Source organism: Coregonus clupeaformis, unplaced genomic scaffold, assembly GCF_020615455.1.
Source record: "Coregonus clupeaformis isolate EN_2021a unplaced genomic scaffold, ASM2061545v1 scaf0247, whole genome shotgun sequence".
Classification (NCBI taxonomy): domain Eukaryota; kingdom Metazoa; phylum Chordata; class Actinopteri; order Salmoniformes; family Salmonidae; genus Coregonus; species Coregonus clupeaformis.
Genome location: NW_025533702.1, coordinates 323,488 through 340,258, shown reverse-complemented (window position 1 = coordinate 340,258; position 16,771 = coordinate 323,488). Strand labels below are relative to the sequence as shown.

Below are 16,771 nucleotides of genomic sequence, written 5' to 3'. Positions count from 1 at the left end.
AATTCACATTTCCTGTTGCTGCAGGATTATTTTCCTGCTGTAGCACACTGGCTCAAATTAAGATCCTACATCTGTAGTAGTGTGTTGTGGAACACGGTCTCTCTCACACACAAGACACCAGATAGCCAATGCAAGGCCTCCTTGCACGAGCCAACCTCATCCCTGGCAACGTGTCCCGCGCGCTCATTGGTAGAAAGTTGCAGTGAGAATGAAACTTTGGGAGGTTTCACACGAGCCGTTCGCGTGCAGCCTCCTCTATAAATACGACCCGGGGTGAAAGTAACAGTGTTGACTTGTTATCAACACCGCACTGACAGGACGTTACCTCAGCTATAGCTACATTGTAATAAACGCCTGTAACGAACAGCGTTGGTCAGAAAAAGTGCATAAACGGTGTTTGAATATTACTCAATAGGCTGGACCTTCTTTAACAATTTTGGGACATTAAAAAGGATCTGCTTAAGTTGGCTGGACGATTGTGGGATATTAAAACTTGAAGATGCCAGCTGATATTTTGGAGAAAACATCCCCATCCTCTATCGCAGCCACCCCGTCGAGTGTCAGTGGAACTCCGGATAAACCAAGGACTGCCTCAGAGCACAGAAAGGTACAAAAATGCACCGAAAGAAAACGATTGCTTTTTACATGTCAATTATTGTTTTTTATTATTATGTGTTAAAATCATGTGGTCTGTTTTTTTCTTTGAAGTCCTCAAAGCCAATTATGGAGAAGAGAAGACGCGCGCGAATCAATGACAGCCTTGGTCAGCTAAAGACCCTCATCTTGGATGCACTAAAGAAAGATGTAAGTTTTTATAAAAATAGGCAATTACCATATTCCATATAGACATTTATGTCTACGACATATGCTTCTATCGTTATGGACTGGAACGAAGCTCAAATAGATTATTAATCATGTGTCATTTTCTTCTTGATGTCAATTTAGAGCTCGAGGCATTCGAAGCTCGAGAAGGCGGACATCCTTGAGATGACTGTGAAGCACCTTAGGAATATGCAGCGTCTCCAAACTACTGGTAGGTTGTTTTTTTTATCGCTAATTGATTACAGTAATTCTAGACTTGCATACATAGAATCTGGCTGTGCCCATTTGGCACGCACCGCAGTTCCCACGGTCCTATATTTACCCAAGCTTATCAAAGCTATTGATAGACCTACTGAGTATTATATAATTAGATTGTAATGATTTTCTAAGCAATATATCCTCAAATATATCATGTTTTTGGCTTTACAGCAGCTATAAGCAGGGATCCATCAGTATTTGGCAAATACAGAGCGGGATTCAGCGAATGTATGAGTGAAGTCACCCGTTTTCTGTCCACATGTGGAGGGGTGAACACGGAGATCAGGACCCGACTTCTCAGCCACTTAGCCGGCTGTGTGTCACAGATAAACACCGTAAACTTCTCAACTCAATGCCAGATCCCCACCTACCCTCCGCATCCAGCGCATCCATTGCGCGGCCAAGCCATTGCGAAAATCCCAAGTGCATCTCCTCAGTTAAATGGAATAATGCCTTGCAAAAGTGGCTCGCCTATCAACCTCACATCAGAAATGGCTACATTATACAGTGGACTTCAAATTGTGCCTGCGGCGACAGATGGACAATTCGCCATTCTGATTCCAAGCCTGGGTCTTGCGCATATGAGCGCGCCGAACGCGATACATGGCAATCCAGCACTTGCGGTGGCTGTGTCACCTGTTGCGCCTCCCGTCACCGCAGACTCCGTGTGGAGACCATGGTAGGGTCAACTGCGTGCATTAGACTGAAGGACTTTTACGCACAGTGACGAATTTTTTTACGGGAAGTATTCCGTCAGATATTACATTTACATTTTTTACATTTTACTTTTTTATATTTTCGTATAGGCTGTTCAAAGCAAGACTCAAGAGTGCTGTTTACGCAGATGTTGTTATTCTTTGATGGAGGATACAGTACACCTTTCCATTCGTTTTTTTTTCTATTTGTATGTCAGTGATGTCATGAATATGTGTTATTGTTGTGATGCTAAATATGATTCAAATGCCCATAAATGTCTTCCTTCAGGAAATCAATAAATTCTTTAAATGAAATTGAAATGCTTAACACCTCGAACTGGCCATATCTTACCTACATTAAACATAATTGTCTATCCTTGCCCTAGTGATGTGCTGTGATTGATGACCCTATCAAGGCTTATCTAACCACAGAATGAAATAGAACACTGAATTATAGGATCTCGAGCTATGCATCAAACACGGGACAGCTCTTACTGCTGTCAAGCAAACTCCTCAAGTACTTCCATATCTGAACATCTACCTTCCCATCCAACCTCACCTCTGACCTATCATTGATCGATGAAGGGACATGCAAGAATTCTAACTATGATTTAAGATTCAAGCTATATAGGCTACACCAACCCATGGCCAGGTTCTAGTGCTCTAACTTTGCATTTACACAGGCAGCCCAATTCTGATCTTTTGCCCAATAATTGGGCAAAAGATCACTATTGGACTGCCGGTGTAGACGCTGCCTTTCTCCACCACCAAAGTGTTATCTTCCCATCTGATCCGTTTTAGCTTCATCTGTCTTGTACTTCCATCCAGGGAAACCGTTTCCCCCCGACTGGGAATAAATAGCTCCCAGATGAGGTAAGGAACCCGAGATATCGGGAGAACGACTCTCAGCCAACTGAGAGATGACCAGGATAGGGGCGGAGGGAGGCGGGCAGCCCGTTTGACACGCGCAGGGCTGCCTGCCGGAGAGGAAATGCTGACACACACAGGAAAGGGGCTGAACATGGGGAGAGAGGGCTCTGGAGGGATTGAGGGTGGGAGAGAGTTGGGAGGGCCAGACGAAATGCTCCTAGCTTGTTAGTGACACCCATTAACTGTATGGTGACACCCTCCATGCGTGCTGTTGCTCCGGTTAGAGGTTACCAGAGGTCACAGATCTAACGTCTGAGTGAGGGGATATACGAATGCGAAAGTAGCGTCAAGCTACAGTGTACTACTTTAAATTCATGAGGTTCGGGTGTTTAATTATGCGCTCTTCATTCTTTAGCATCTTTTTCTTAAAACACTATATATGCTTTTAAATTGGTGTGAGTGGTAAGAATATATATAAAGTAAGGTATGAAGGTTTTTGCTCCCCAAGGTATCACACAGTGTTCCGCTCAAATCATAATTGACACTTGTGACTGTGAGTCAAGCTTGCCATTAAGCTTAAAGGGATACTCCTCCACAAAATCACAATACATTTAGAAAGTAACTGGATGGTACAAATCAGACTAGTAGCTAAATTATTCAAAGTGACCTAAACCCCTATTTGATTTGGCAGTTTAGTGACAACCTGGGAATAGCGCTGCTGTCCATTTAGCGGTCTGTCAGCCAGCTAATGGAGTGACTAGCCTAGTGTGTGTCCAGGGTTGAGTGCTCCCACAGTGGGCCATGAGAAGAGCTTGACCAGGGGTCACAGGTGCCTGTCACTCTGCCTCACAGGACTGGACTAGCCTAGTACCAGATCTGTTTGTGTTGTCTTGCAACTCTGTTTGGCATGACAATGACCATAGGATTTGGCAAGACAGCACAAACAGCTCTGGGACCAGGCAAGGACTGGACAGCTCCAATACAGCATGCAGACTGATTTTTTTTAAAATGGTGTCACTATAGGACACCCTTTTAAAAACAGGAAGAAGGTAGAGCTAGCGTAAAATGAGAGAGCAATAGTGAGTATTTGTGATCTAATTGATCTAAAAACCTATAATTCTGCAATTTACCTCCATGGTCTTAAGAGTGCAGACACCAGTGCATAGTAATGCATAGTATTTGAAGTGATACAGTGCAATTGGGAAGCTTTTTCACACTTTTAGAATATAACCCCTAGAAAATGGCTGAAAACCTTTGGGTTAAATAGAGTTGCTTTTTTCTAATTTCATAGCCCAGTTACATAACTACATCCTATCATACAAGTTATTTTCATTATCAAACAACTTTTAAAATTTTTATTGGCCCATCCACCTCTTACAGCTTTTTTTGTTACATATAGATTTGACACACATGGTACTTTTATACACATTAGTTACATAACAAAGATATTGTTTTTATATATACACATTACATTTGGATAGATAGTACTCAGACATCTCCGGTATACATTATATATAGTGTTTACTGTAATAACTATTACCGATCATGAGCTTTTTAATCCCACCCCTCTGCTACTCTCAGCCCATCCCACCTATCTCCGTAGACCACCCTCTTTTGATTATCAAACAACTTTCTAATTCAGCATATTTTCAACATGGAAACACAGTCAAACCCACTCTCGCACACAATGCTGTCAATTAAGTAATCTCTGTTTTGCCCAAACACACCACTCTGGCCCTAACAGCCAAATAAATCCTCCCTTATCAGGACCAGACCATTGAGAAAGGGCCCCACAATACAAAAACAAAGGCAGGCCCCCAGTGGCTCAATGGCTCCTCTCTTTGTGGCCCTCTCACTCTTCATAAAGGGCCCTGCTCTTGTTTATCCAGAAGGAGGTTTAATGGTCTGCAGGAGGGAGGACCATGCTGTCACTTTCACCATGCTGAGACTGGAGGCTCATTGTTGAGGAGCTCCTAAAGCTCCTATAAGGCTCCTATAAGGCCAGGCTACTCTCTTCAGAGACAAGAGAAGGCCACTACTGAAGCTCCGAACAGGTTTGAGTTTCATCTAGCCTATCACCAGCTCCTCTCTCAAACCCTTTCTATGGGCCACCTGAAGTATAATGGATGCATTTAGAGTGGTGTTGGGTGGAGGCCGGCCCGGGATTCAACAACAGCTGATGGTCTCTCTATATCAACACTGTTTACCAGTGGTAGCTAAGACACACGCCCCTCTCATTCTTCTCCTTTCTCCTCCTTCCTGCCCCTTTTCTTCTACCTCCTCAAAGGAAGGATGACAAGCACTAAGTTTGCTCGGGCCTGGCCCCTCAGTGTGGTCATTGATTGATGAGTCATTGGTCACAAAGACAGTGACGGTGAGAGGAACCCTGCTATGGGAAATCTTCCTGACATGTACCGGAAACCTCCGCTGTGACTGCCTCTATGTTGAATTGGCCTGTATTGTTCTTGGGGGCTGTAACAATGTTTTCCAAGGGTGAAGTCTGTGAGCAAATAGTTCACATCCGATGGCTATGCTAAACAAATGCATAGATTATGCACTTGACATCAGTGGTGAATGATTTCAGATACTTGTGAACTAGAGAATGGCCCCTCATCAACACTCATCGTATTCTCTTCCCACTGGGCAAAAACTAGTCGAATCAATGTTGTTTCCGCATAATTTCAACCAAATAAATATATGCGATGACGTTGAATCAATGTGGAAAACTGATTGGATTTGCAAAAAGTAATCAACGTAACGGCATTTTGTCTTTTTTTCACCCAACTTTTTAAAGTAGATCCAATGATAACATGCTTGGGCATGAATGCCCAGAACTCTCTAGTTATACACGCAATAAAGTGTCTCAGACTATGAGTGGTGATCTAGGATCAGGTCCCCCCCGGCCATATTATCTTATTAATCATTATCTAAAAGGCAAAAACTGATCCTAGATCAGCATTCCTACTCTGAGACACGTTTTGAAGGTCCTGAGCCATGTTTCTTAGCTTTTAGACATGGTTTTTGGATTGAGCCAAGTAGCAACATGACAACCTGATATCTCAATGATTGCATTTTTCACTGTAGAGACAACTATTGCTGTGTAATGATGTCAGATGTTTAAATCAAGGATATGACTACTGTACTTTCATCACCTGCTACCAGATCTTCAAAGCCGTTGACTTTGGTGTCTGCAGGTCTTGTTACCCCCTTCTGTTCCTGCCACACTTGGCTCTCTGCCCACATGGGGTTATGACCAGCACCATAAAGATTCACTTTCACTGCAGGTGTCCCTTCAAAGTGAGACGGCCCCATAACTGGGGGATGGTTCAGTTACAGCCTTGACCTTTTGGGCTGCCTGGGTGGATAGGATTAGAACCATGTGTGAGGCATCTGGGGGTGACCATTGAGAGGGCTTGCTAAAGTTTTATGGGGATTTTAGGGATGTTTATGGTGTGTGTGTGTGTGTGTGTGTGTGCACGTGTGTGTGTGTTGTGGGGTTGGTGGAGTGGTTCACGCAGACTTGTGGATGCCTGACCCAAAATATTGCAGGCCTGGTGCATCCTGGCTTGTTGTGGTCCAAAAGGCATCCCGACTTGAACAGGACTTTCTGAGCATGTTATCATGCTCCCCAAACACCATGATTTGTATCGGTTTGTTGGATCCCCACATGAAGCATGCTAATTCTATCCTGTGTCCCAGATCTGTTTATACTGTTCAGCCAACTCATATGTCCTTTGTCTTAACATGACAATGTTACCGTAGGAGTTGGCAAAGCGGCACAGACAGGTCTGCGACCAGGCTATGGATATTCCTCTTTAGATTGCTTAAAGAAGCCATCAAAATGTCAATCACTCTTTTTAAGGAGTACCACCACAATTTTGTCTAATAATTGTTTGCGTAATGATAGATACGTTGTGACAGTGTTGTGTTCGAGACCACCTAAAGTGAGACCGATTCAAGACCAAGACAGGAGCAAATTGAGTCCGAGTCCAGACCAAGACTGGAGGGGGAGCGAGACCGAGTCGAGACCGGGAGGGGGACAAGGGATTCGAGACCGAGTCAAGACCGAGACCAGAAAAATGTGAGTCCAATTCAAGACCATGATTGGAATTTTGTCAAATCACAACCATAATAACAGTTTAAAATGTCCAGTAATTCTGTGTTCATATTTCAGAACAACATATGGATTCTTTAGACATTCAAAATAGTGAAAAAATGCATGCTGAGGGAAAATAGAGCCACTCTACAAATTATTACTAATCCAAACACAGTGGGGAACAATGGGCATTCTACACCTTCAGAGAAGGGCTAAGGATTTATAAAACAATAATTATAATAATTTAATTATAATTATATTATTATCAATGATGTTCTGATTTAATCTATCCAGTTTGTGTTGGAAAGGGAAAATATCCAATCAGGACTTTTCTTTGCTGGTCTCTGGGGAGATAAATATACAGTGGCTTGCGAAAGTATTCACCCCCGTTGGCATTTTCCCTATTTTGTTGCCTTACAACCTGGAATTAAAATTGATTTTTGGGGGGTTTGTATCATTTGATTTACACAACATGCCTACCACTTTGAAGATGCAAAATATTTTTTATTGTGAAACAAACAAGAAATAAGACAAAAAAACAGAAAACTTGAGCGTGCATAACTATTCACCCTCCCCAAAGTCAATACTTTGTAGAGCCACCTTTTGCAGCAATTACAGCTGCAATTCTCTTGGGGTATGTCTCTAAGCTTGGCACATCTAGCCATTCCAAGACATTTAAATGTTTCCCCTTATACCACTAGAGTGTTGCTTTAGCAGTATGCTTAGGGTCATTGTCCTGCTGGAAGGTGAACCTCCATCCCAGTCTCAAATCTCTGGAAGACTGAAACAGGTTTCCCTCAAGAATATCCCTGTATTTAGCTCCATCCATCAGTTTCCCAGTCCCTGCCGATGAAAAACATCCCCACAGCATGATGCTGCCACCACCATGTTTCACTGTGGGGATGGTGTTCTCGGGGTGATGAAAGGTGTTGGGTTTGCGCCAGACATAGCGTTTTCCTTGATGGCCAAAAAGCTCAATTTTAGTCTCATCTGACCAGAGTACCTTCTTCCATATGTTTGGGGAGTCTCCCACATGCCTTTTGTCGGACACCAAACGTGTTTGCTTATTTTTTTCTTTAAGCAATGGCTTTTTTCTGGCTACTCTTCCGTAAAGCCCAGCTCTGTGGAGTGTACGGCTTAAAGTGGTCCTATGGACAGATACTCCAATCTCTGCTGTGGAGCTTTGCAGCTCCTTCAGGGTTATCTTTGGTCTCTTTGTTGCCTCTCTGATTAATGCCCTCCTTGCCTGGTCCTTGGGTTTTGGTGGGCGGCCATCTCTTGGCAGGTTTGTTGTGGTGCCATGTTGTTTTCATTAATAATGGATTTAATAGTGCTCCGTGGGATGTTCAAAGTTTTGGATATTTTGTTTTATAACCCAACCCTGATCTGTACTTCTCCACAACTTTGTCCCTGACCTGTTTGGAGAGCTCCTTGGTCTTCATGGTGCCGCTTGCTTGGTGGTGCCGCTTGCTTAGTGGTGTTGCAGACTCTGGGGCCTTTCAGAACAGGTGTATATATACTGAGATCATGTGACACTTAGATTGCACACAGGTGGACTTTATTTAACTAATTATGTGACTTCTGAAGGTAATTGGTTGCACCAGATCTTATTTAGGGGCTTCATAGCAAAGGGGGTGAATACATATGAACGCACCACTTTTCCGTTATTTATTTTTTAGAATTTCTTGAAACAAGTTATTTCTTTCATTTCACTTCACCAATTTTGTGTATGTCCATTACATGAAATCCAAATAAAAATCCATTTAAATTACAGGTTGTAATGCAACAAAATAGGAATAACGCCAAGGGGGATGAATATTTTTGCAAGGCACTGTAGCTAGCGAAGTCAGCCATTGGCTAGGCCATCAGAAGCTACAGTAGATAAAGTCATCTGCCATTCAACTGTATTAGGGCAATATTTTGGAGTGACAGTGGAATCAACCAATCACATTTTGACTTAATGGTGGGACAGTTTTTACAAAAACTGAACGAAACGTCTGCCTTCTTGAAGGCCAACAGGTCACTGCACAATAGCAAGCAATTGTTTTCCCACAGACTAGCTAGTTAGCTTTTGTTGTCGGCTAGTTTGCAGCGGCTGCAGCAGGTGTTATCAAAGAGGATGTTGTTGCTAAGTGGTTAGCTTCTCCCTTTTCAAGAATAACTTTCAACAAGAAGTTACATTTCAAATGATCATCATCTGGTGAGTGGAACTGTGTTTTTTATTGCAGCGTGCTTGCTGTTGTTAGCCATCTCTTTGAAAATAACTTGTGTGAAACATTGTTGCATTTAAAGTGGAACTGACAGAATTTATTACATCTTATTAAATTCTGTTCATATACACCCCAGGAAGAATACGACACTTTAAAAACATTTTCAGACAAGCGACCACTTAGATATGGTCATTTTCACATTTTCATAAATTCTTAGAATGTTTGGGAGTTATGTATACTAAGGCATTTGTGAAAATTCTATAGCAATATAGAAAGGGAATCTTAGCTGGATCAAGAGGTTTTCTTGCCTCGGTGGGCACGGCAGGCTCCCATTCCACGTTATGCCTCAGCCGGCTCGTCAGGTTTCCACGCCTCAGCCAGCTCGTTGGGCTTCCGCGCCTCAACCGGCTCGTCGGGCTTCCTCGGCTCATCGGGCTTCCACGCCTCAGTTGGCTGGTCGGGCTCCCACGCCTTAGCCAGCTCGTCGGGCTCCCACGGCTCAGCTGGCTCGTCGGGCTCCCACGCCTCAGCCGGCTCGTCGGGCTCCCACGCCTCAGCCGGCTCATCAGGCTCCCTCAGCCGGTCTGTCAGGCTCGACAGGTTCCCGCGCCTCGAGCGGCTCCCATGCCTCGGCCAGCCTGTCAGGCTCGCCCAGGTGGGACGCCAGGTGGCGTCCCTAGAGGGGGGGGGGGTACTGTCACGCCTGCTCCCGCTCCCCCTCCCTGGTGCTCGAGGGTACCAGGCTGCCCATCGCACACCTGTCACCATCGTTACGCACATCTGCGCTTCATTGGACTCACCTGGACTTCGTCACTGCTTTATTACCTCCCCTATATCTGTCTGTTCCTCAATTTGATACCTGTGTCTGAAGACGCTGCTCTTGCTTTGTTTCATGTCTATTTATTATTAAATCCTCACCCTTCACTTGCTTCCCGTCTCCCAGCGTCTGTCCTTACAGTGTTTTTGTATTCTTATGATTGGGACCTACTGGCTTATTTTTTCTGAGTTTATGCACTGCTTATCCTTTAACATCATGCTGTGTGTGACTGCTTTCTTTCCATCGGCCCTATGCAGTGGTGTAGTTGTGCCTGGAAAAGGTGGTAAAGTCTAATTTTGTCAAAGTTCCCAAATGGCCCGCCCAGCGAAGGAAAGGCACCCTGTGTGAAAAATCCTGTTTTTTAAAATGAGTTTCCCTATAGATTTTTCAGATTTACACTCTCAAGATCACAGTTTTTTATTTTAAAAAAAAAGTAATGGTTTAAGTCCACAACAATACTTAAACCACATCAATCTGATTGGGTGGGCCTGTTAGGGCCTGGCTCACCAGTGGGTGGGTCTGTGTCCACCCAAGCCCATCTATGTATAGCCCTTGATGCAAACAGCTCATGATGACAATTGCGCACCACAAATAGCCTACTAACCAACGCTTTGGACTAAACTTTCAATACCTGGTTTGCATACCCATTGTTGCCTTAGTTAGCATTTACTGGTAAATATTATAAGTTGAAACGTCTTTCCTACCCTACCGGCTACCGATGTCATTCTTCTGTGAGCTGCTCCATGCCAAAACCAGTTGAGAGCTGCCTGCTCTTGCTGCCTGCAGATGATATTCCGCTGAAACTAGGCTATGTGTGTGGTGCGCATGTGAATATACACTGCTCAAAAAAATAAAGGGAACACTTAAATAACACAATGTAACTCCAAGTCAATCAATCAAACTGTCCACTTAGGAAGCAACACTGATTGACAATACATTTCACATGCTATTGTGCAAATGGAATAGACAACAGGTGGAAATTATAGGCAATTAGCAAGACACCCCCAATAAAGGACTGGTTTTGCAGTTGGTGACCACAGACCACTTCTCAGTTCCTATGCTTCCTGGCTGATGTTTTGGTCACTTTTGAATGCTGGCGGTGCTTTCACTCTAGTGGTAGCATGAGACGGAGTCTACAACCCACACAAGTGGCTCAGGTAGTGCAGCTCATCCAGGATGGCACATCAATGCGAGCTGTGGGAAGAAGGTTTGCTGTGTCTGTCAGCGTAGTGTCCAGAGCATGGAGGCGCTACCAGGAGACAGGCCAGTACATCAGGAGACGTGGAGGAGGCCGTAGGAGGGCAACAACCCAGCAGCAGGACTGCTACCTTCGCCTTTGTGCAAGGAGGAGCAGGAGGAGCACTGCCAGAGCCCTGAAAAATGACCTCCAGCAGGCCACAAATGTGCATGTGTCTGCTCAAACGGTCAGAAACAGACTCCATGAGGGTGGTATGAGGGCCCGACGTCCACAGGTGGGGGTTGTGCTTACAGCCCAACACCGTGCAAGACGTTTGGCATTTGCCAGAGAACACCAAGATTGGCAAATTCACCACTGGCGCCCTGTGCCCTTCACAGATGATAGCAGGTTCACACTGAGCACATGACAGATGTGACAGAGTCTGGAGACGCCGTGGAGAACATTCTACTGCCTGCAACATCCTCCAGCATGACCGGTTTGGCGGTGGGTCAGTCATGGTGTGGGGTGGCATTTCTTTGGGGGGCCGCACAGCCCTCCATGTGCTCGCCAGAGGTAGCCTGACTGCCATTAGGTACCGAGATGAGATCCTCAGACCCCTTGTGAGACCATATGCTGGTGCGGTTGGCCCTGGGTTCCTCCTAATGCAAGACAATGCTAGACCTCATGTGGCTGGAGTGTGTCAGCAGTTCCTGCAAGAGGAAGGCATTGATGCTATGGACTGGCCCGCTTGTTCCCCAGACCTGAATCCAATTGAGCACATCTGGGACATCATGTCTCGCTCCATCCACCAACGCCACGTTGCACCACAGACTGTCCAGGAGTTGGCGGATGCTTTAGTCCAGGTCTGGGAGGAGATCCCTCAGGAGACCATCCGCCACCTCATCAGGAGCATGCCCAGGCGTTGTAGGGAGGTCAGACAGGCACGTGGAGGCCACACACACTACTGAGCCTCATTTTGACTTGTTTTAAGGACATTACATCAAAGTTGGATAAGCCTGTAGTGTGGTTTTCCACTTTAATTTTGAGGGTGACTCCAAATCCAGACCTCCATGGGTTGATAAATTTGATTTCAATTGATAATTTTTGTGTGATTTTGTTGTCAGCACATTCAACTATGTAAAGAAAAAAGTATTTAATAAGATTAGTTCATTCATTCAGATCTAGGATGTGTTATTTTAGTGTTCCCTTTATTTTTTTGAGCAGTGTATTTCACGTGCTGTGCGATTATGTAGGCTACTTTGTGCATGATTTCTCTAATGTACTACATCATTGATAAGTCGTATACCTCCACTACACTACTTTGGTACGCACCAGTAGGGATTAAGAAGTGAGTATACGCAATGTCCACTGAAAAGAAAGTGGGTATACAGTTTATACCTGCGTCTACCCTCCACTACCCAACTGGCCCTGTGTGTTTTACCAAAAGTGCACTCGCCTACATGAGTGTGCTGGTATTACCGTTGCTGTCCTTTCAGAATCACAAACCTGTCACTAAAGGCCTAGGTCCAATAGATTTGCCACTTTGCAAACATGTCTATAATAGATATAAAGACTGTTCAGGTATTAATGTTTCAAGAAAGGAGTGTATGTATCTGGCGGTTTTATGCGTTTATAGAATGGAAGCTGATAATATGAGTTTTTTAATCTGCTGGTCTCGACTGGTCTCAGGAAGAAATTAGGAGTCCTCACTGTCAAGACCAAGACACCAGTAGCGGTGTGTGGATAAAATCATTGGGGAAGCCAAGCCATATTTCAACCTACAGTGAGGGAAAAAAGTATTTGATCCTCTGCTGATTTTGTACGTTTGCCCACTGACAAAGACATGATCAGTCTATAATTTTAATGGTAGGTTTATTTGAACAGTGAGAGACAGAATAACAATAACAAAATCCAGAAAAACGCATGTCAAAAATGTTATAAATTGATTTGCATTTTAATGAGGGAAATAAGTATTTGACCCCTCTGCAAAACATGACTTAGTACTTTGTGGCAAAACCCTTGTTGGCAATCACAGAGGTCAGACGTTTCTTGTAGTTGGCCACCAGGTTTGCACACATCTCAGGAGGGATTTTGTTCCACTCCTCTTTGCAGATCTTCTCCAAGTAATTAAAGTTTCGAGGCTGACGTTTGGCAACTCGAAGCTTCAGCTCCCTCCACAGATTTTCCTCACCCAAGATTTGACGGTACATGGCCCGTCCATCGTCCCTTTGATGCGGTGAAGTTGTCCTGTCCCCTTAGCAGAAAAACACCCCCAAAGCATAATGTTTCCACCTCCATGTTTGACGGTGGGGATGGTGTTCTTGGGGTCATAGGCAGCATTCCTCCTCCTCCAAACACGGCGAGTTGAGTTGATGCCAAAGAGCTCAATTTTGGTCTCATCTGACCACAACACTTTCACCCAGTTCTCCTCTCAATCATTCAGATGTTCATTGGCAAACTTCAGACGGCCCTGTATATGTGCTTTGCTGAGCAGGGGGACCTTGCGGGCGCTGCAGGATTTCAGTCCTTCACGGCGTAGTGTGTTACCAATTGTTTTCTTGGTGACTATGGTCCCAGCTGCCTTGAGATCATTGACAAGATCCTCCCGTGTAGTTCTGGGCTGATTCCTCACGGTTCTCATGATCATTGCAACTCCACGAGGTGAGATCTTGCATGGAGCCCCAGGCCGAGGGAGATTGACAGTTATTTTGTGTTTCTTCCATTTGCGAATAATCTTTCTGATTGAGAGGGGGTCAAATACTTATTTCCCTCATTAAAATGCAAGTCAATTTATTACATTTTTGACATGCGTTTTTCTGTATTTTTTGGTTGTTATTCTGTCTCTCACTGTTCAAATAAACCTACCATTAAAATTATAGACTGATCGTTTATTTGTCAGTGGGCAAATGTACAAAATCAGCAGGGGATCAAATACTTTTTTCCCTCACTGTACGTGTTGTGATAATTGCGTTGTTTGCTCTATAACCTGTTAATTCATATGCTTTGCGACTGTGATATGATTGCCTAAAGGCAGAGACTGTAACGTCTATGATGTCATGACTTGGACCTGTGAAAATGACACTCATAACAAAAGCGATACCTAGAGACTATAACTGCCCCAGTTGTGTATCGGCTGAAATCCTCTGACCACAAATGACCGCCAAAACCATCTCTCTCTCTCTCTCTCTCTCTCTCTCTCTCTCTCTCTCTCTCTCTCTCTCTCTCTCTCTCTCTCTCTCTCCTCTCTCTCCCCCTCAGGCTGTAGATCTCAGATGATCTCTCCCCTTTGTCCTCTGAACCCTGGTCTTCCCTCACAGCCACTCCCCTCTCCTCGGCTGTCCTAAATTCTGTGGAAAACCTCCCAGCACATTGTGTCGTCTGGACATTGTGTGTCCTGGAAGATAATAACCCGACCTCAAGATCCCACTTCCCTTCCATACAATCCCCACCCTCCCAGCTGAAGAAGTGCTGTGTGAAGTATGGTGCCCAGCACTAACTGGCCTATAAGTGGGGGACTGGGGAGAGCCAGAGAGATCTGGCTGTGGGGTTAAAAGGTGCTTTCCAACCAGCCTCGCTGGACAGCAGCACAGCCTCTAACTCCCTGCTGCTGTAAATTTGACATTTCATCCATTCCAATTCCCCTGCTATTCTAGTGGGTGTTAGAACTTAATGAATAATTGGACGGCGAGAGAGAAGTCCTGGTCTGGCTGCTTGACCTCTCCCCAGGACATCAGTAATTACAGCTGGTGATTGAGTCGTTAGCCAGCTTGTGTTGTATGTGTGTAGTCAGGCCAATTTAGAGTCTGATTGATTTATGAAGCGTTTTGTATTTCCCCAGTTATTTTCAGAAGGAGATAAAGCATGAAAGATGGAAATAATTGTCAATTAAAAATGTCCCTAAGCGTAAATAAAAAAAGGTGAAATGGTACATCTTTTGTTGGTTTCATTTTGTATTCCCATCTGAAAATAGCAGTGGCAAACTTTATACTGGTGCAACGCTGCTCTCCCTGCATTCCTTACCGAGAAGCTGACTGAAAAGACACATTTCAATTCAATTCTAGCTTTGTGTACAATCAACAAAATGCTAAACCTCAAATTAAATTTGTATTTTTGGTTTAGTGTCCAGCTTTGTCTCAATGGTTGAATAGACTTGTTTTGCCCCAAAGCTATATGACTAGGGATATTTCATTGAATACCCCAGTACTTATATTGTGCTCATTTGGTGATCATTAGATCTCTGTATTGGGACAATACACTGAGTGTAAAAAACATTAAGAACACCTGCTCTTTCCATGACATAGACTGACCAGGTGAATCGAGGTGGAAGCTATGATCACTTATTGATGTCACTTGTTAAATCCACTTCAATCACTGTAGATGAAGGGGAGGAGACAGGTTAAAGAATGATTTTTAAACCTTGAGACAGTTGAGACATGGATTGTGTATGTGTGCCATTCAGAGGGTGAATGGGCAAGACAAGAGATTTAAGTGCTTTTGAACGGGGTTGGTAGTAGGTACCAAGCGCACCGGTTTGTGTCAAGAACTGCAATGCTGCTGGGTTCTTCACGCTCAACAGTTTCCCGTGTGTATCAAGAATGGTCCACCACCCAAAGGTCATCCAGCGAACTTTACACAACTGTGGGAAGCATTGGAGTCAACATGGGCCAGCATCCCTGTGGAACACATTCGACACCTTGTAGAGTCCATGCCCCAACAAGTTGAGGCTGTTATGAGGGCACAAGGGTGAGTGGGGATGGGGTCCCACTCAATATTAGGATGGTGTTGCTAATGTTTGGTATACAGTGGGGAAAAAAAGTATTTAGTCAGCCACCAATTGTGCAAGTTCTCCCACTTAAAAAGATGAGAGAGGCCTGTAATTTTCATCATAGGTACACGTCATCTATGACAGACAAAATGAGAACAAAAAATCCAGAAAATCACATTGTAGGATTTTTTATGAATTTATTTGCAAATTATGGTGGAAAATAAGTATTTGGTCACCTACAAACAAGCAAGATTTCTGGCTCTCACAGACCTGTAACTTCTTCTTTAAGAGGCTCCTCTGTCCTCCACTCGTTACCTGTGTTAATGGCACCTGTTTGAACTTGTTATCAGTATAAAAGATACCTGTCCACAACCTCAAACAGTCACACTCCAAACTCCACTATGGCCAAGACCAAAGAGCTGTCAAAGGACACCAGAAACAAAATTGTAGACCTGCACCAGGCTGGGAAGACTGAATCTGCAATAGGTAAGCAGCTTGGTTTGAAGAAATCAACTGTGGGAGCAATTATTAGGAAATGGAAGACATACATGACCACTGATAATATCCCTCGATCTGGGGCTCCACGCAAGATCTCACCCCGTGGGGTCAAAATGATCACAAGAATGGTGAGCAAAAATCCCAGAACCACACGGGGGGACCTAGTGAATGACCAGCAGAGAGCTGGGACCAAAGTAACAAAGCCTACCATCAGTAACACACTACGCCGCCAGGGACTCAAATCCTGCACTGCCAGATGTGTCCCCCTGCTTAAGCCAGTACATGTCCAGGCCCGTCTGAAGTTTGCTAGAGTGCATTTGGATGATCCAGAAGAGGATTGGGAGAATGTCATATGGTCAGATGAAACCAAAATAGAACTTTTCGGTAAAAACTCAACTCGTCGTGTTTGGAGGACAAAGAATGCTGAGTTGCATCCAAAGAACACCATACCTACTGTGAAGCATGGGGGTGGAAAAATCATGCTTTGGGGCTATTTTTCTGCAAAGGGACCAGGACGACTGATCCGTGTAAAGGAAAGAATGAATGGGGCCATGTATCGTGAG

The 16,771-nt window shown here is 44.3% G+C and overlaps 1 protein-coding gene across 2 annotated transcripts; it reads left to right on the top strand.

The window, feature by feature from the left end:
* The first annotated feature begins 303 nt into the window (after positions 1–303).
* LOC121534577 (transcription factor HES-1-like) lies at positions 304–2,112 on the top strand. 2 transcript variants are annotated; one of them, XM_041841155.1, is made up of 4 exons: positions 304–607; positions 709–804; positions 946–1,033; positions 1,348–2,112. In XM_041841155.1, the coding sequence occupies exons 1-4, from the start codon at positions 500–502 to the stop codon at positions 1,761–1,763; spliced, it is 708 nt and encodes a 235-aa protein (XP_041697089.1). In that variant the 5' UTR covers positions 304–499; the 3' UTR covers positions 1,764–2,112. The 2 variants fall into 2 exon arrangements, with proteins under 2 accessions (XP_041697089.1, XP_041697088.1); XM_041841154.1 differs by having other exon boundaries at positions 1,252–2,112.
* Positions 2,113–16,771: the final 14,659 nt, after the last annotated feature.

What these genes read in the sequence shown, in the direction of transcription:
- LOC121534577 (XM_041841154.1), top strand. Translation starts at nt 500, where the DNA reads ATGCCAGCTGATATTTTGGAGAAAACATCCCCATCCTCTATCGCAGCC. An exon ending in CTGCCTCAGAGCACAGAAAG is followed by an intron (nt 608 to 708) that starts GTACAAAAATGC and finishes TTTTCTTTGAAG; the next exon opens with TCCTCAAAGCCAATTATGGA. An exon ending in TGGATGCACTAAAGAAAGAT is followed by an intron (nt 805 to 945) that starts GTAAGTTTTTAT and finishes ATGTCAATTTAG; the next exon opens with AGCTCGAGGCATTCGAAGCT.